The sequence below is a fragment of the Sarcophilus harrisii genome, chromosome 4, assembly GCF_902635505.1.
Source record: "Sarcophilus harrisii chromosome 4, mSarHar1.11, whole genome shotgun sequence".
Taxonomy (NCBI): domain Eukaryota; kingdom Metazoa; phylum Chordata; class Mammalia; order Dasyuromorphia; family Dasyuridae; genus Sarcophilus; species Sarcophilus harrisii.
This window is the reverse complement of record NC_045429.1, coordinates 218,207,051-218,220,163: the sequence shown is the minus strand read 5'-3', so window position 1 is coordinate 218,220,163 and position 13,113 is coordinate 218,207,051. Positions and strand designations below refer to the sequence as shown.

General features: G+C 30.5%; 1 protein-coding gene across 3 annotated transcripts in view; it reads right to left on the bottom strand.

The window, feature by feature from the left end:
- The window catches only part of RNGTT (RNA guanylyltransferase and 5'-phosphatase), a 368,631-nt gene that overhangs the window by 77,503 nt on the left and 278,015 nt on the right, over positions 1-13,113 (bottom strand). For all 3 annotated transcript variants that reach the window (XM_031964539.1, XM_031964538.1, XM_031964537.1), the window contains one exon: positions 954-1,020. In XM_031964539.1, the coding sequence (XP_031820399.1) occupies positions 954-1,020 (67 nt within the window). The remainder of the gene's footprint in view (positions 1-953; positions 1,021-13,113) is intronic.

The following is a 13,113-nucleotide window of genomic DNA, read 5'->3' as shown; positions in this document are numbered from 1 at the left end:
AAAATTTTTTAAATAAGCTAGCTCCTATATATATCATAGTTATTCAAGATTCTTGGTCCTCTGAATCTTAACATCAAGTGAAGCATAAAAGAGATATGCTCCCTTAAAGATCTTTTCTATGAACACGAATGAGATTCAGTGTAAAGAACAAGTCAAAGAGAGGGACTAAAGTTTTATACAACTGTCCCACTTTGCAGATAATATTTGTTGGCACCATGATTATCGGCACCAAGTCCCAGAATAATGTGGAGTTGTCTAATGAGAACTGTAATCATTAAAGAAAAAAAAAAAAAAAAAGCCTAAGCATCCTCACAAGAGAATATCTATAAAGCTTGTTTATCAGTATGTGAAAATACATGCACACACACAGGCATGCACATACATACAAATATTGAACTGATAGTGAAAAAAGATGAGCTGAAGTTTAAAACTAAATAGGAGGAAGAAAGTTTGCTAGACTGCATTCTTTTAACAATACCAAACTTTTCTGCGAAAAATGTTACATTTTTCATAAAAATATTCTGCTGGTGACACAATAAATATAAAAGGGCATTTTTATCTTTTTACTGCTTCTAATGTTTTCTTTTTACTTGTTATTTTCTTATTTTATTAAATATGTGTTTACTTATTTTATCAAAGTAATTAAAATAGAACCATAACATCATTTCAGGGCCAAACAGAGAATTTAAGAATATTACCTAATATTTTAAAAACCATGAGCTAATTATAACTGTTTTTAATTGCATGTATCACAATGCTCAAAGCACTAAAAAGTTATTATTTTGTTAAAATATGCATGCCTTTTAGGTAAGCAAAAGATTCACCATTCTTCACAACACTTTTATAGAACATGCTACTGTGGTACTTTTTAAATACTTGTCAGATTGAGGGGAAAGCTAAATTATATCTTCTAAAAAGCATAAGAAACCATTAAGAAAAATAAATAATCATACCTTAATTTGTGCAAATGGTCTTTCATAACCTCCAACATAAAGAAGGCCAACATTCTGGGGAAGCAGCCTACAATTTAAAAAATAATTATTTTCTTATCAACATTTCTGAAAAGGACAGGTACTTTAATACAATTAATATCAATGGAATTTTAATGTAATGATAAAATTAGAAAAAAGAATAGTTCTGTTATTTCAGAATAAAATAGTTAAAGAAAACATCTGCTAGAAATAAAACCTAAATGTAGTGTACTTTAACTAAAAAATAAGGTATTCTAGTAAAGAAACATTCCAGAAAGGAAAGGTAAAAATAATTTATTTTAATACAGAATTTTCTTAAAATTACTAATATTAAAGCAACATGTACAATCCTAATAGAGACAATTTGTTAAAATACTGTTAATATTGTTAAATATTTATAATCTTTGGCTCTTTCCTTTCAAGTAACCAAACATGTAATTGCTGGATCCTGCTTTCATAATCTTGTTTGGCTACCTTTCTTTGTTGGTTGGTTATGGTTCTTCATTTTCAAAGAGGACCAAAATGACATCACTATGTTAGAATCGAGTTATAAGTATCCAACTGTGACTGATCAGACCAATATGAGCTTGGAATGCTTTGCCTAAGATCAGATACAAATAGTTTCTATGAACATTTGGGGTAGATTCTCTAACCTTGTGTATCTCACGTTTCTTCTGAGCTAATTCAATTCTGCTTTACTCATAGAGCACAACATCTTCTCTAATGAGGGCATGCCATGCTGGATGATCCTGTGCCAGTGTTTCCTATGTCATATAACCAGTTCAATGGCAACCTTGAAAGTGTCTTTATATCACATTTTTTTTTACCACTTTGTGAGCACTTGCCCCATGTAAGTTCTGGGTAAATTAATCTTTTTGGTAAGCATACATTTGGCATTCAAACAATGTGGCCAGTCCAATGGAGTTGTGCTCTCTGCAATGGAGTTGGAATTCTTGGCAGCTTAGTTTGAGAAAGAACCTCAGTGTCTGATACCTTACCCTGCCAGTGATCTTCGGAATCTTCCTAAAAGAATTCAAAAGAAAGTGATTCAGTTTCCTAATATGGTGCTGGTAGACTGTCCAGGTTTCAGACATACAACAATGAAGCCAGCACACAGCTCTGTAGATCTTCAGTTCAGTAGTCAGTGTACTACTTCTCTCCCACGCTTTTCTTCATAGCCTCCCAAACACTGAGCTTTCTTTGTATTACACTAATACCAATCTAGCTCAAACTCCCATAATACCAAACTGGGATTAATTTAAAAATGTTTTAACAGGTCTTCTTTTAACTTAATCCAACTTGAACACTGCAGTAGATATAATAAACCAAACTTAAATATTACTTTCATCCTTCATGTCACATTACTGCTTAAAAACTTAAAAATAGCTCCTTTAGGATCAAATTCAATTTTCTCTCACTAGTAGTCAAGAATTCCTATAATCTAGTCCCAATTAATCCTCCAGAGCAATTAAGTTGATCTCTTTTCCACCCCAATTTGTTTATATTTTCTCCTCTTCATCCTCAAATGGTAGTATATTTATTGATATTATGTATATGATATATATGTTATGATCCTTAGCAAAATATAAATTTCTTGAGGTAAGAACTATTTTAATTTTGCATCAGCTTAAAGCAGAATGTCTAGCAGACAGTAAGCACTTAATAAATGCTTGATGAAATTTTCTCTGAATAGTCTGATTCTTTTTGTACAACAAAATAACGTTTTGGTCATGTATATTTATTGTGTATCTAATTTATATTTTAATATATTTAACATCTACTGGTCATCCTGCCATCTAGGGGAGGGGGTGGGGGGGTAAGAGGTGAAAAATTGGAACAAGAGGTTTGGCAATTGTTAATTCTGTAAAGTTACCCATGCATATATCCTGTAAATAAAAGGCTATTAAATTTAAAAAAAAAAAAATTTTTTTTCTCTGAAAAGGCTGAGCTCACTTCTACCTTTTGCTCATACTATTAACAGATTTAAAAAGTTTTGCTCCCCTCAATGATTGACTAAATAATCATTACTCTTTCAAGATCTCTATTTCTCCCAGTTTTATTGGTACACATTACTCTGAATACTAAGATCTCCATTTACGGTAATATTTGTGTGTGTGTGTGTGTGTAGATAATTTTCTAAATCACATATTTTGGTGATTGATCATAGGCTGTCTCATCTTGTTCTCTACCTACTTCCTTTGCACATATCCTGTTTCTCTCCAATGACAATGGGCATTTTTCAAGGGCAGGAACCATGTCTGACATTTTTCTTGAATATAACAAAGGACTTAATGTAAGGTATTTAATAAACCATTTTTCAATTTAATGAAAGTAATAGGGTTTATAACATCAATATGAGAAAATAAGTTCCCTGAAGAATTCCCCTAGATGTCCCTATTTGTATTTAGCTTACCAAAACACACAATTGGGAGTGGACTTCAATGGGGGTAAGAACCAGCTAAGCTGAAGAGTACATACTGCCTAAGTTATTGAGATGGAGATGGATGGTCAGTTTTACTCAGTTTATTGGATTACATTAGTACATATATCTGGAACAGATATTACAAATGGACAATAAACTGGATGCAGAATTGAAAAGATGAAGAAAAAGGGCTGGAATTCATTTGAGAAAATGCTATATTTTTAATGATTCCTTGAACACAAACTTTTCTTTGTAACACCAAAATTCTTCCAGTGATACAATATTGCTACATATCCTAGAATGCCATGTCCTAAGAACAATGAAAACTATAGATAAACCAAATAACAATGGAGGATAACACAAAGGATACAAAAGGAGATTGTACAAGACAAAAATAATCAAGAAAATATATGATATCAGTGACAATGTTACCCACCTAATAGTTTAACTGAAGTCATCAATTAGCATTTATTAAATGCCTACCATATACCAAGCATGGTGCTAAGTGATGGGCAACTTAATTACAATTTGATGGAAAAGATAACACAAATACTACTACCCACAAATAAGATGTGTACAGGATAAACTAGAGATAAATAAGAGAAAGAAAGTACTATCAGCATTAAGTGGGATTAGTAAAAGCTTCTCTTAAAAGTCTTGGGATTTTTGCTGGGACATGAAAGAAACCAGAAAGACAAGAGGTAACAAATAAAGAAAGTACAGATATGTGGGAGGGCCACAGAAAATGAACAGAGATAGGAATTAAAATGTCTTGTGCAAGGAAACCAGTGATCAGAAATCCCCTAAAATTATATATCAAAGAATACATTTTTAATGTTGAATTTAGTCAGATAAAACTCATATGTTATATAATGAAGAATATGAAAAGAATAATGAAATCATAGAAAAGGGAAAATAAAATCATCTATGTACTTTTAAAAATCCTGCTTTGTTTAAAAAAAAAAAAAAAACATTCTAACTAGACAACCAAATTTGAAAGACTACAACCAAAAAGTTTATATGACTTTAAATATTAAAAACATTTCTAGACTTTCTCTGGTTGCAATTCCAATTCTTACAATTCTTTCATCAGTTACTGATGTGAACAAATGGGTACAATACTATGAAATGGGTACAATATTATGAGGTTAAAAGACAAGAGATCATGTGGTACACATTTTCTCAATTCTTCTCTTCTATATCTCCCCTCTCCTCATTTTTAAAGCAATTTTACCTATTCCTTTTATCCTCTTTTTTCTGACTCAGAGGAATACTTGTTTCTATACCAAGTGAAAGCTAGAATTTCTGTACCTTTGACACAAGCCTATTGGAATTGTCTTAAATCACTGTATTGATGAGAAGAACTAAATCAAAGTTGATCATCACACAATCTTACTGGTTCTATGAACAATGTTCTGGTTCTGTTCACTTCACTCAGCATCAGTTCATGTAAATTTTTCCAAGTTTTTCTAAAATGAGTCTGTTCATCATTTCTCATAGAACAATATTATTCCATTATATTCAAATATCATAACTTATTCAGCCATCTCCCAATTACTGGGCATTCATTCAATTTCCAATTCCCTGCCACCTCAAAAAAACAGTACCCTGCTCTTTTGTGGTGGCTAAGAAATGGAAATCGAAGGGATACCTATCAATTGAGGAATGACTGGACAAACTATGGCAGATGATTGTAAGGGAATAGTATTGTGCTATCCAATATGACATGCAGGATGATTTCAGAAAAGTTTGAAAAGACTTACATGAAGTGATGCAAAGTGAACAGAACCAGAACATTGTACCCAGAAAAAGCAATTTTTTACTATTAAGAATTGTGTATGTTTTAGATTTTCCTTATAGTAGAATGATATAAGACAATCCCAAAGAACTCATGATAAAACATTATCTGCTTCCAGAGAAAGAACTGATATTATCTGAATACATCCTAAAGCAAGGTCTGTTTCTCTGTCTTCCTTCTTTCTGAGGTTTGGGGGTTTTTTTTGGTGCAAAATGACTAATATGGATTACAAATGTTTCAATTTATCCTCTTAACAACCTAGGGCAATAGATACTATTATTATCATCATTTTTACAGATGAAAAAAACTGAAGCAGATGGAATTGAAAGAAAACAAAATATTCTTGAAAAAATAAATAAATCAGGACAGCTTTTTTTTTTTCAGCAAGAAAAAAAATACAATTTTTGTCTTTAAAGATGGTCTTTAGTAGAAAATAAGGACCAGTTTGTTTAAGATCAGGTTTATAAATCAACTTGAGTAATTAAATTTCAACCAAAGTTGAAAAGGGAAAGATTTACAAAGAGAAGGAGAGAGAATGAGACTATAGTAAATGTGGTCTATATCACTGTACACTTGGTGGAACCTCTTTTTTACAGAACTAATGATTGTTGTAAAGTTCTTGAAGAAGCAGAATCAGGTAAAAGAAAAGAATTATAAAATTTAAGAATTTAAAAGGAACTTAGTATCCATGTAGTGCAGCTTATACCTAAAAAGAAAATGCCACACAACACTCCTGATTAATAGTCACCCAGCTTTTGCTTGAAAACTTTCAATGGGGGTGAAAGGAGAAAATCTACCATTTCCTAAGGCAACCAATTTCATTTTTTGGATAGCTCTAATTATTAGGAATTTCTAATCCCTATTCTTAGTGATAGTGGATTCAAGGTTTCATAGGATCTTTTGCATGTTTGTTTTTTTTCCTCAAGGCTCATTTTTACAAATTCCTTCAACTGATGATAAGCATGAATTTAAGGACTATTATCTTTCTGTCTTTTTCTGGACATTCTCCAGCTTATCAATAACAATCATACACTTTGCAGGATTTAAAACAATTCTGCAAATTCTGCAAATTTATTTGGAATAAAACAAGATACAGTAGAACTATAATAGTAGAACTAATACTTCCTTATTCCTGGAAGTCATGCCTCTTTTCATGTAGCACACAATCAACATTTCCTTTCTTAGCTTCCATTTACAATTAGCTCTTCAAATTGATTTTGAAATCCACTAAAATGCCCAGATAGTTTTCAAATAAATTATTCCTCCTCACATTTTGTGTTTGTGAATCTGATTTTCATATTAAGAAATTTAGCTTCCACTTTCAGCATCAAATTATTTTTGGAATTATTTTCCAAAAATAGTGCCATACTTGTTACTGTTGGTCTTGGAACTAAGAAAATCTGGATTCAAATTCTATCTCTAATACAACTAACTGTAGGCACACTAACCTCTCTATCTCTCATTTTCCTTATCTGTAAAAGGGGATAATAATAATGCTTAGATCACAGGTTTACTGTGGGGAATGAATTAGATAATGTGTAAAGCATCAAATAAATCTTAAAGTGCTATACAAATGCTGCTAATACTATCATCATTTTTGTTATTATTATTATTGTAATTAACTAGTATATAACTAATCTCTCCTAATTTTATAGCAGCAATAAATCTGCTAAGAATCCATTTATGCCTTCCTCTAAGTTACTCAAAAAAATATTAAACGGCACAGGACTAAGTATAGGGCCAAGCATAGATTGCTTGGGACACTTTATTGGCCCCAGCCTAATTATAAAGAAACTAGATGGCAGAGAGGATAAAATGTGGGACTGAGAGTCAAGAAAACTTGAACCAAATCCAGCTTCCAAAAATCACCAGAGGTATGACTGTGGACAAATCAATTAGCTTCTATCTATTTCACAATTTGTTCATTTGTAAAAACAGTAATAATAGTATCTATTGCTCTGGGTTGCCATTAAAAAAAAAAATAGAATAAAACAAGATATTTGCAAAGCACTTTGAATGTCACAGAAATGCTACCTGTTATTTTTTCATGTTGGCATTGAACCATTAATGACAACACTCCTTTTGGATCTGGTCATTTCTTTAGCCTAAACCCATCTAATTATGTTATCTTCTAGGTCCCATTTTGCCAATATTGTCTCTTTTTACCCCAACTTCTCTGCAGTCTGATGAAAGGTTCTGGAATTTGGATTCAATTAAATAGTTACTTGAATTCTAAAAATTTAAAACTTTTAAGAGAAAATACATAGAATAATAGAAGTATATAATTAGCAGAAAACACAAAATGTATCTAGTCAATCCATTTATAACGCTCCTGACAACTATAAAGATTTCCAGAAATGGTAACCTTCTCTCAGATATCCCATTTCATTTTCATTGTCAAAAAGATTTTTATTTATACCTAAATCTGTTTCCAATTGCAAGTCCTAGCACAACCCTCTGGTACTAAGCACACGTGGACAAATGATAGCCCATCAGATATTTTTAGGCTACCATATACATATAAGTTTCCTTTACTATAGGTCAAATATTGCCAATTCTTTCAATTTATACTTATAGATTCTGGTTTTAAATCCCACCATCCTCTATGCTACCCTCTTCTGAATATGCTCCAGTTTATCTTTGAAAACATGGCACTCAAGAGATGGACATAATATTCCAAGTGTATAATAAGCAAAACATTATAAAGTTCTGTGCAGTATATTTCTATTATTTCAAACTAAGAACATAGTTTTTTGGCTGTTGTTATTAAGGATGAGATTCACATTTGTCTTTATTTAATTTCATGTTATTTGTTTCAACTCACTATTTCAGCCTTAAGAAAATTTTTATATACTAATTCTGCTGTATATGCTAGTCACTCCTAGCTATGTGTTATCTATAAATAAAGATGCCATCTGTGCATTTTTTATTCTATTGAAGCAAATGCTTAAGAAAAGCTAATATACAATAAAAATATTAATTAAAAATACAATAGAGTCTTGTATTTGGTGTATCTTTCAGAAAAACCACAAAGCCAGGATCTACTGTAGAAAACTGTTTAGTATAAAAAGTGAGATTTTTTTTGCATGCTCCTACTTGTGGACATTCCTGACTGCATCAGTAAATCATTTGTGGATATCTCCTGAGTATCAGAAACAGATGGATGGTTCAGTGAAATAGAGTGTAACTGTTGGAGTCAAGAAGACTCAAATTCAAATCCTGATTTAGAGACTTAGTAGCTACATGATTCTAGATAAGTCAATCTCTCTGGTGTCTAAGTTTCCTATCTGTAAAATGGAGTTAATTGTTGTGAGGTTCAAAGGCGTTTATCAATCTTTTGAATATTGCTTCTTTAATGGAATTCACGATTACTTAAAAAGAAATCAATCTAATGATCCATGCAGAAAAACATTTAAGATAAAAAATTCCTAGCATTCAAATGATGGTATGTAGTTGGTATGCATGCTTGAGTCAAATATTGCAGCTTTACAATAAGTTAGGATCAGAGTTGATAAGAAAAGTTAGGCTGCATTTAGGGAACTGTGCAATAACTTTAAACTTCTTTGTGTGCATATTTTTAATAAAATCAAGCTTTATTTTAAAAAATTAAATTAAAAAGCATATCTTTTTTAATAAACAAAATATTTTCCCAATGATATTATATGATTTTGGATTTCAGGACACCAAGATCTCTGAAAAATAAAAACTACAGGTGACTGAGTATAATGGAGAAAGATGTATTCAAAGAGGTAGAAAAATAACATTCAGTAAAATGTGTAACTGATAAAAGAAAGTGGTCTGAGCATGTATTCAAAACAAGGAATAATAGATTTACAGCCTGAATACTACGCTAGAATCCAAAAAATGCAAAAATACCTAGAAAAAGGCATTATTCATGGGTGACAAGATGTGGCTACACTGAAAACTTCACCACTGAAGGGGATACTTATATGTTGAGATCACCAATTTGTTGAAATGAAATATTAAGTGCCATTCAAGTAATTCATTACAATGTTAAAAAGAATCAAGATAGGACATATATAGCATTCCATTAAAGATAGTCTTCTAGGCTGACAGAGAAAACATTTCTGAGGTATTATAATTTTGTCTCTCAAAATGACTTTGTTCATTTTTCCATAGCATGCATTAAAAGGTAATGAGCCTGAAAATTATTTCAGGACTTATAATGGCCAGATAAAGGTAGTATTTACATGATACAAGACACATGGCTAACAAAAAGTATGCTATGAACACTGTAAGGTATTTTTAGTTGAAATATTCTATTTTAAGATATTTTTTAAAAAATTATCACTGTGACTTATATGCTCTAGGTCTATGAAGTATATGTTGTTTAATGATGATATCAATTAAATACTTAAATTTAGGGCAGGATATTCTTACATCATAATTAAAGGGTTTTAAATTAAAATGTAATGCTCTTTTTAAAACAGGGAAAGTCTGTCAACATACAGGAACACTACTGTTCAATCAAACAGTACTTACAATCCTTACTGTATCATTATAAACCAGGTATTTGGAGATTAATATAGGTAAGCAAATAGATTTGTAACTTCCAAAAATTTTCACCTCTCTTCCATTAAATTATAGATAGAATTATAGACTAAGGGATTACTCCTTAGTAATGATTAAATGCAGTATATCTTCAAGCAGTCAAATTTATGAGAGAATACATTCTTTGGGATAAATGTAACAGTAAACACATAAAATAAAAAAAAAAATGAGAACAATGGCTTAATATAAAAAACTGAGAAAAAAAATGCACTATATTAATAGTAGACATCTGATGTCCCAAGTTTTTTTTAAAAAAACCATTAGTCTATAGCTAACAGTCACAGGAAATAGGACTACAAATAATTCTGAACTAGAGCAAGAGTAATTCAAAATGAAAAGTTGATTTATTATTGGTTGTGTCGGTATGGTTTCAAACATATGGCAGGATAGGCTAAAAATTAGATTTTTTAAAACTATAAAATCACTAAACACACAAAGAGCTATTTATAATTTATACTTAATGATCCCAAGAATTATTTTTTCTTTATTTCATTATTATTTTTTATTATTTCCAACGAACTAAATGGTGGGGATGACATTGATATTAATATCAAATCTGAAATAATTATATTCATGAATTCTCATCCCTTTGGGCATGACCCAATCCTGACACCCTGGCACATTTTCAGGTAAAATGATTAAAAAATCTTCCTTTTATTGCTCTCATTTTTATGATTTTATTCTACAAACAAAGTCTTCTATATGTAACATCAAGAATGAGAAAATGATACTTTAAAATCTGACAAAAAAATACTTTCCTGTGATAAGAGAATTTACAAAACATTTCATAAGCTGGATTTTGTCTCCCTTGTTGGGGGGACAGGGAATACAAAAATTATCCTTCACTTTTCATTTGGGTCAGTGTTTACACTTCCATTTCCAATGGGAAAAGATATCACTATGTTAAGAAGTAATTCATAAAAAGAAGCACAAAAGATATTCTAGAGAATGGAGCCAGAGAAACTTCTCAGTCTAGTTATAATTCAGAACTCATTTTTTTCAGACTAAATTACAACACTAAGTCACATGTTACTTGCTGTTTCAATAATAGCTATGATCAATCAAAAAGAAAAATGCATTAGAGTGTTATACACCTTATTAAAAAGAAATGTAAGATTACTTCATATCTGCTTTTTTTTAAAGAGCAATTTAAACTAGACCTTTTGTGTATAGCATTAGAACTATATAAAATGAAACTCTGAGTGACACATGGATTATAAAAACCAAAATGAAATCAATGGCCAAAGTATCCCATTCACGTAATTTTCATAACATTAGCTCCTTCTTGCTATTAATATAAGTTTCAATATTTTGTAGTATAAAGTTCATATGCATCTTTTCCTTAATGTGTAAAATATCAGAGAATTTTACATTTTTTTTATTGCCAAGTAAATACTGGCTAACTTGCATTTTTTTAAAAATCACTTCTTATTGACTTTATACCTCTATTCATAATATCTTAATTCATATTCAGATCATTTAGAAACAATTCATAAAGAACCTGGTTATATGATTCACTTGAAGATATTCTTTTGTTCACAGAGAATGACATACATTGGCCATATCTTTAAAGATGTTGCACAATCATTTAATTCACAATATCAGAATGAATATCTTAATTCAATCTTTTTCATTTGAGAGGTTTAGTCTAAAAAAAATCTGTAGACTAATTATAACATATTAATAATGATATTAAATCTAAAACAAACTGACCAGCATGTTAGTTCGCTTTAATTTTTTGGCTTAATTATTTTTATCTCTATTTTCTGTCTAGACAAATTCATTTAAAATTGACAAAATGTGAAATGATTTACATGCAGTAATTAAACTATAATCTGTTCCAAACACTAAAATTTTAATTTCAGATTTTAAAGCAAATGAGCAGTAAGTAATAAGGAGGTACAGGGTAAATAAGTGAGGAGTCTTCTTTTGATATTAGGAATAGCTATGTAATATGTTCAAATTGCCTCAATATCCATGATACAAAATTACAAATGGAATTTAAATAACAGTTCTAAATTTCCATTTCATAGAGTATTATATGTAGAGATAAAGGCTTCATATATTCCTCAATATGAAATAAAATTTAATTATTTCTGAAGAATGGAATTACAGTTAGTGAATAAACACAGAGTATTCTTTGATTGATCGATTCTATTTAGTGACTTCTGGAAGCACACTTACTGATATCTTTGAGTCTTTTTCAATAAAAGCATGAAAAAATAGTCATATTAAATCTGTCCCTTTTCCATACAATTTAAATAGGTTTTCAGACAAAGTCAAGGAGTATAGGAAATAGAATTAAATGACATAATAAATAAATTTAAAAAACAAATTATACTTTATTTTCCAATAAAAATTGAGAACAATAAACTTCAAAATAATTAAAAACTCATTCTAAAGCTTCATTTCCTTATAGAAGATTTTATATTTGTCTCTTATTGATGTCTATAAGGAAGAAAGAGCAGTGGACTAAATGCTGGATTGGGAAATAGCACAACCTCTTGAATATTAATTTCCTCATTTATCAAATGAAGGAATTGAAGTAGATGCCCTCTTATAAGGTCTCTTTCAGATGTAAATCTATAATCCAAAGATCCTCTCAAACTGTGGTTCAAAATTCCCTTTGATACATAATACTGATGAATAATAGTAGGTCACTTAATCTCTTTGAGCCTCAGGTAAGTATATAAATTATATATAGGTTTCAATCTGTGTTGGTGATTTTTCCAAATATTTCTTCTAGAGAAAGCTTTCCATTAGATTGTTCAAGGCCTCTCATCACAAATCCACACACCCAACACTTCATTCTCAATACATGACATCATATCTTGCCAGTATGAAAGGCACCACACTATATAGTTTAGGGTATTGTACTAGGAACAAGGAAAACTTGGGTTCAAATCCTGAGTCATATACTTATTGGTTGTATGAACCTGAGCTGAATTCTAAGTTTCCATTTTTTCATCTGAAAAATAATAGCATCTATTTCACAGAGCTGTTGTAAAGAAAAATAAAGTAACTTATATGAAGTTCTACATAAAACTTAAAAGCACTACATAAATGCCAGGATGTCATCTTCATAATCATCATCATCCCATTTTACTAAGACTAGGCCTAAAGTGAATAATTTCTTTTTAAGGGGGAAAAAAAAGCACACTAGTATCTATGGCAATTCTGAAGTAGGAAATGAACAAGAAATAATTAGGGGGACTGAGAAACAAAGAGTTCACAGGATTTAAGATTTAGAAGGAAATTCAATAGACATATAATCCAATGTATAAATGAAAAGAACTATTTCTATCACATACCCAAAAAGCAGCCATCTCACCTCTGCTTGAAAACCTCCA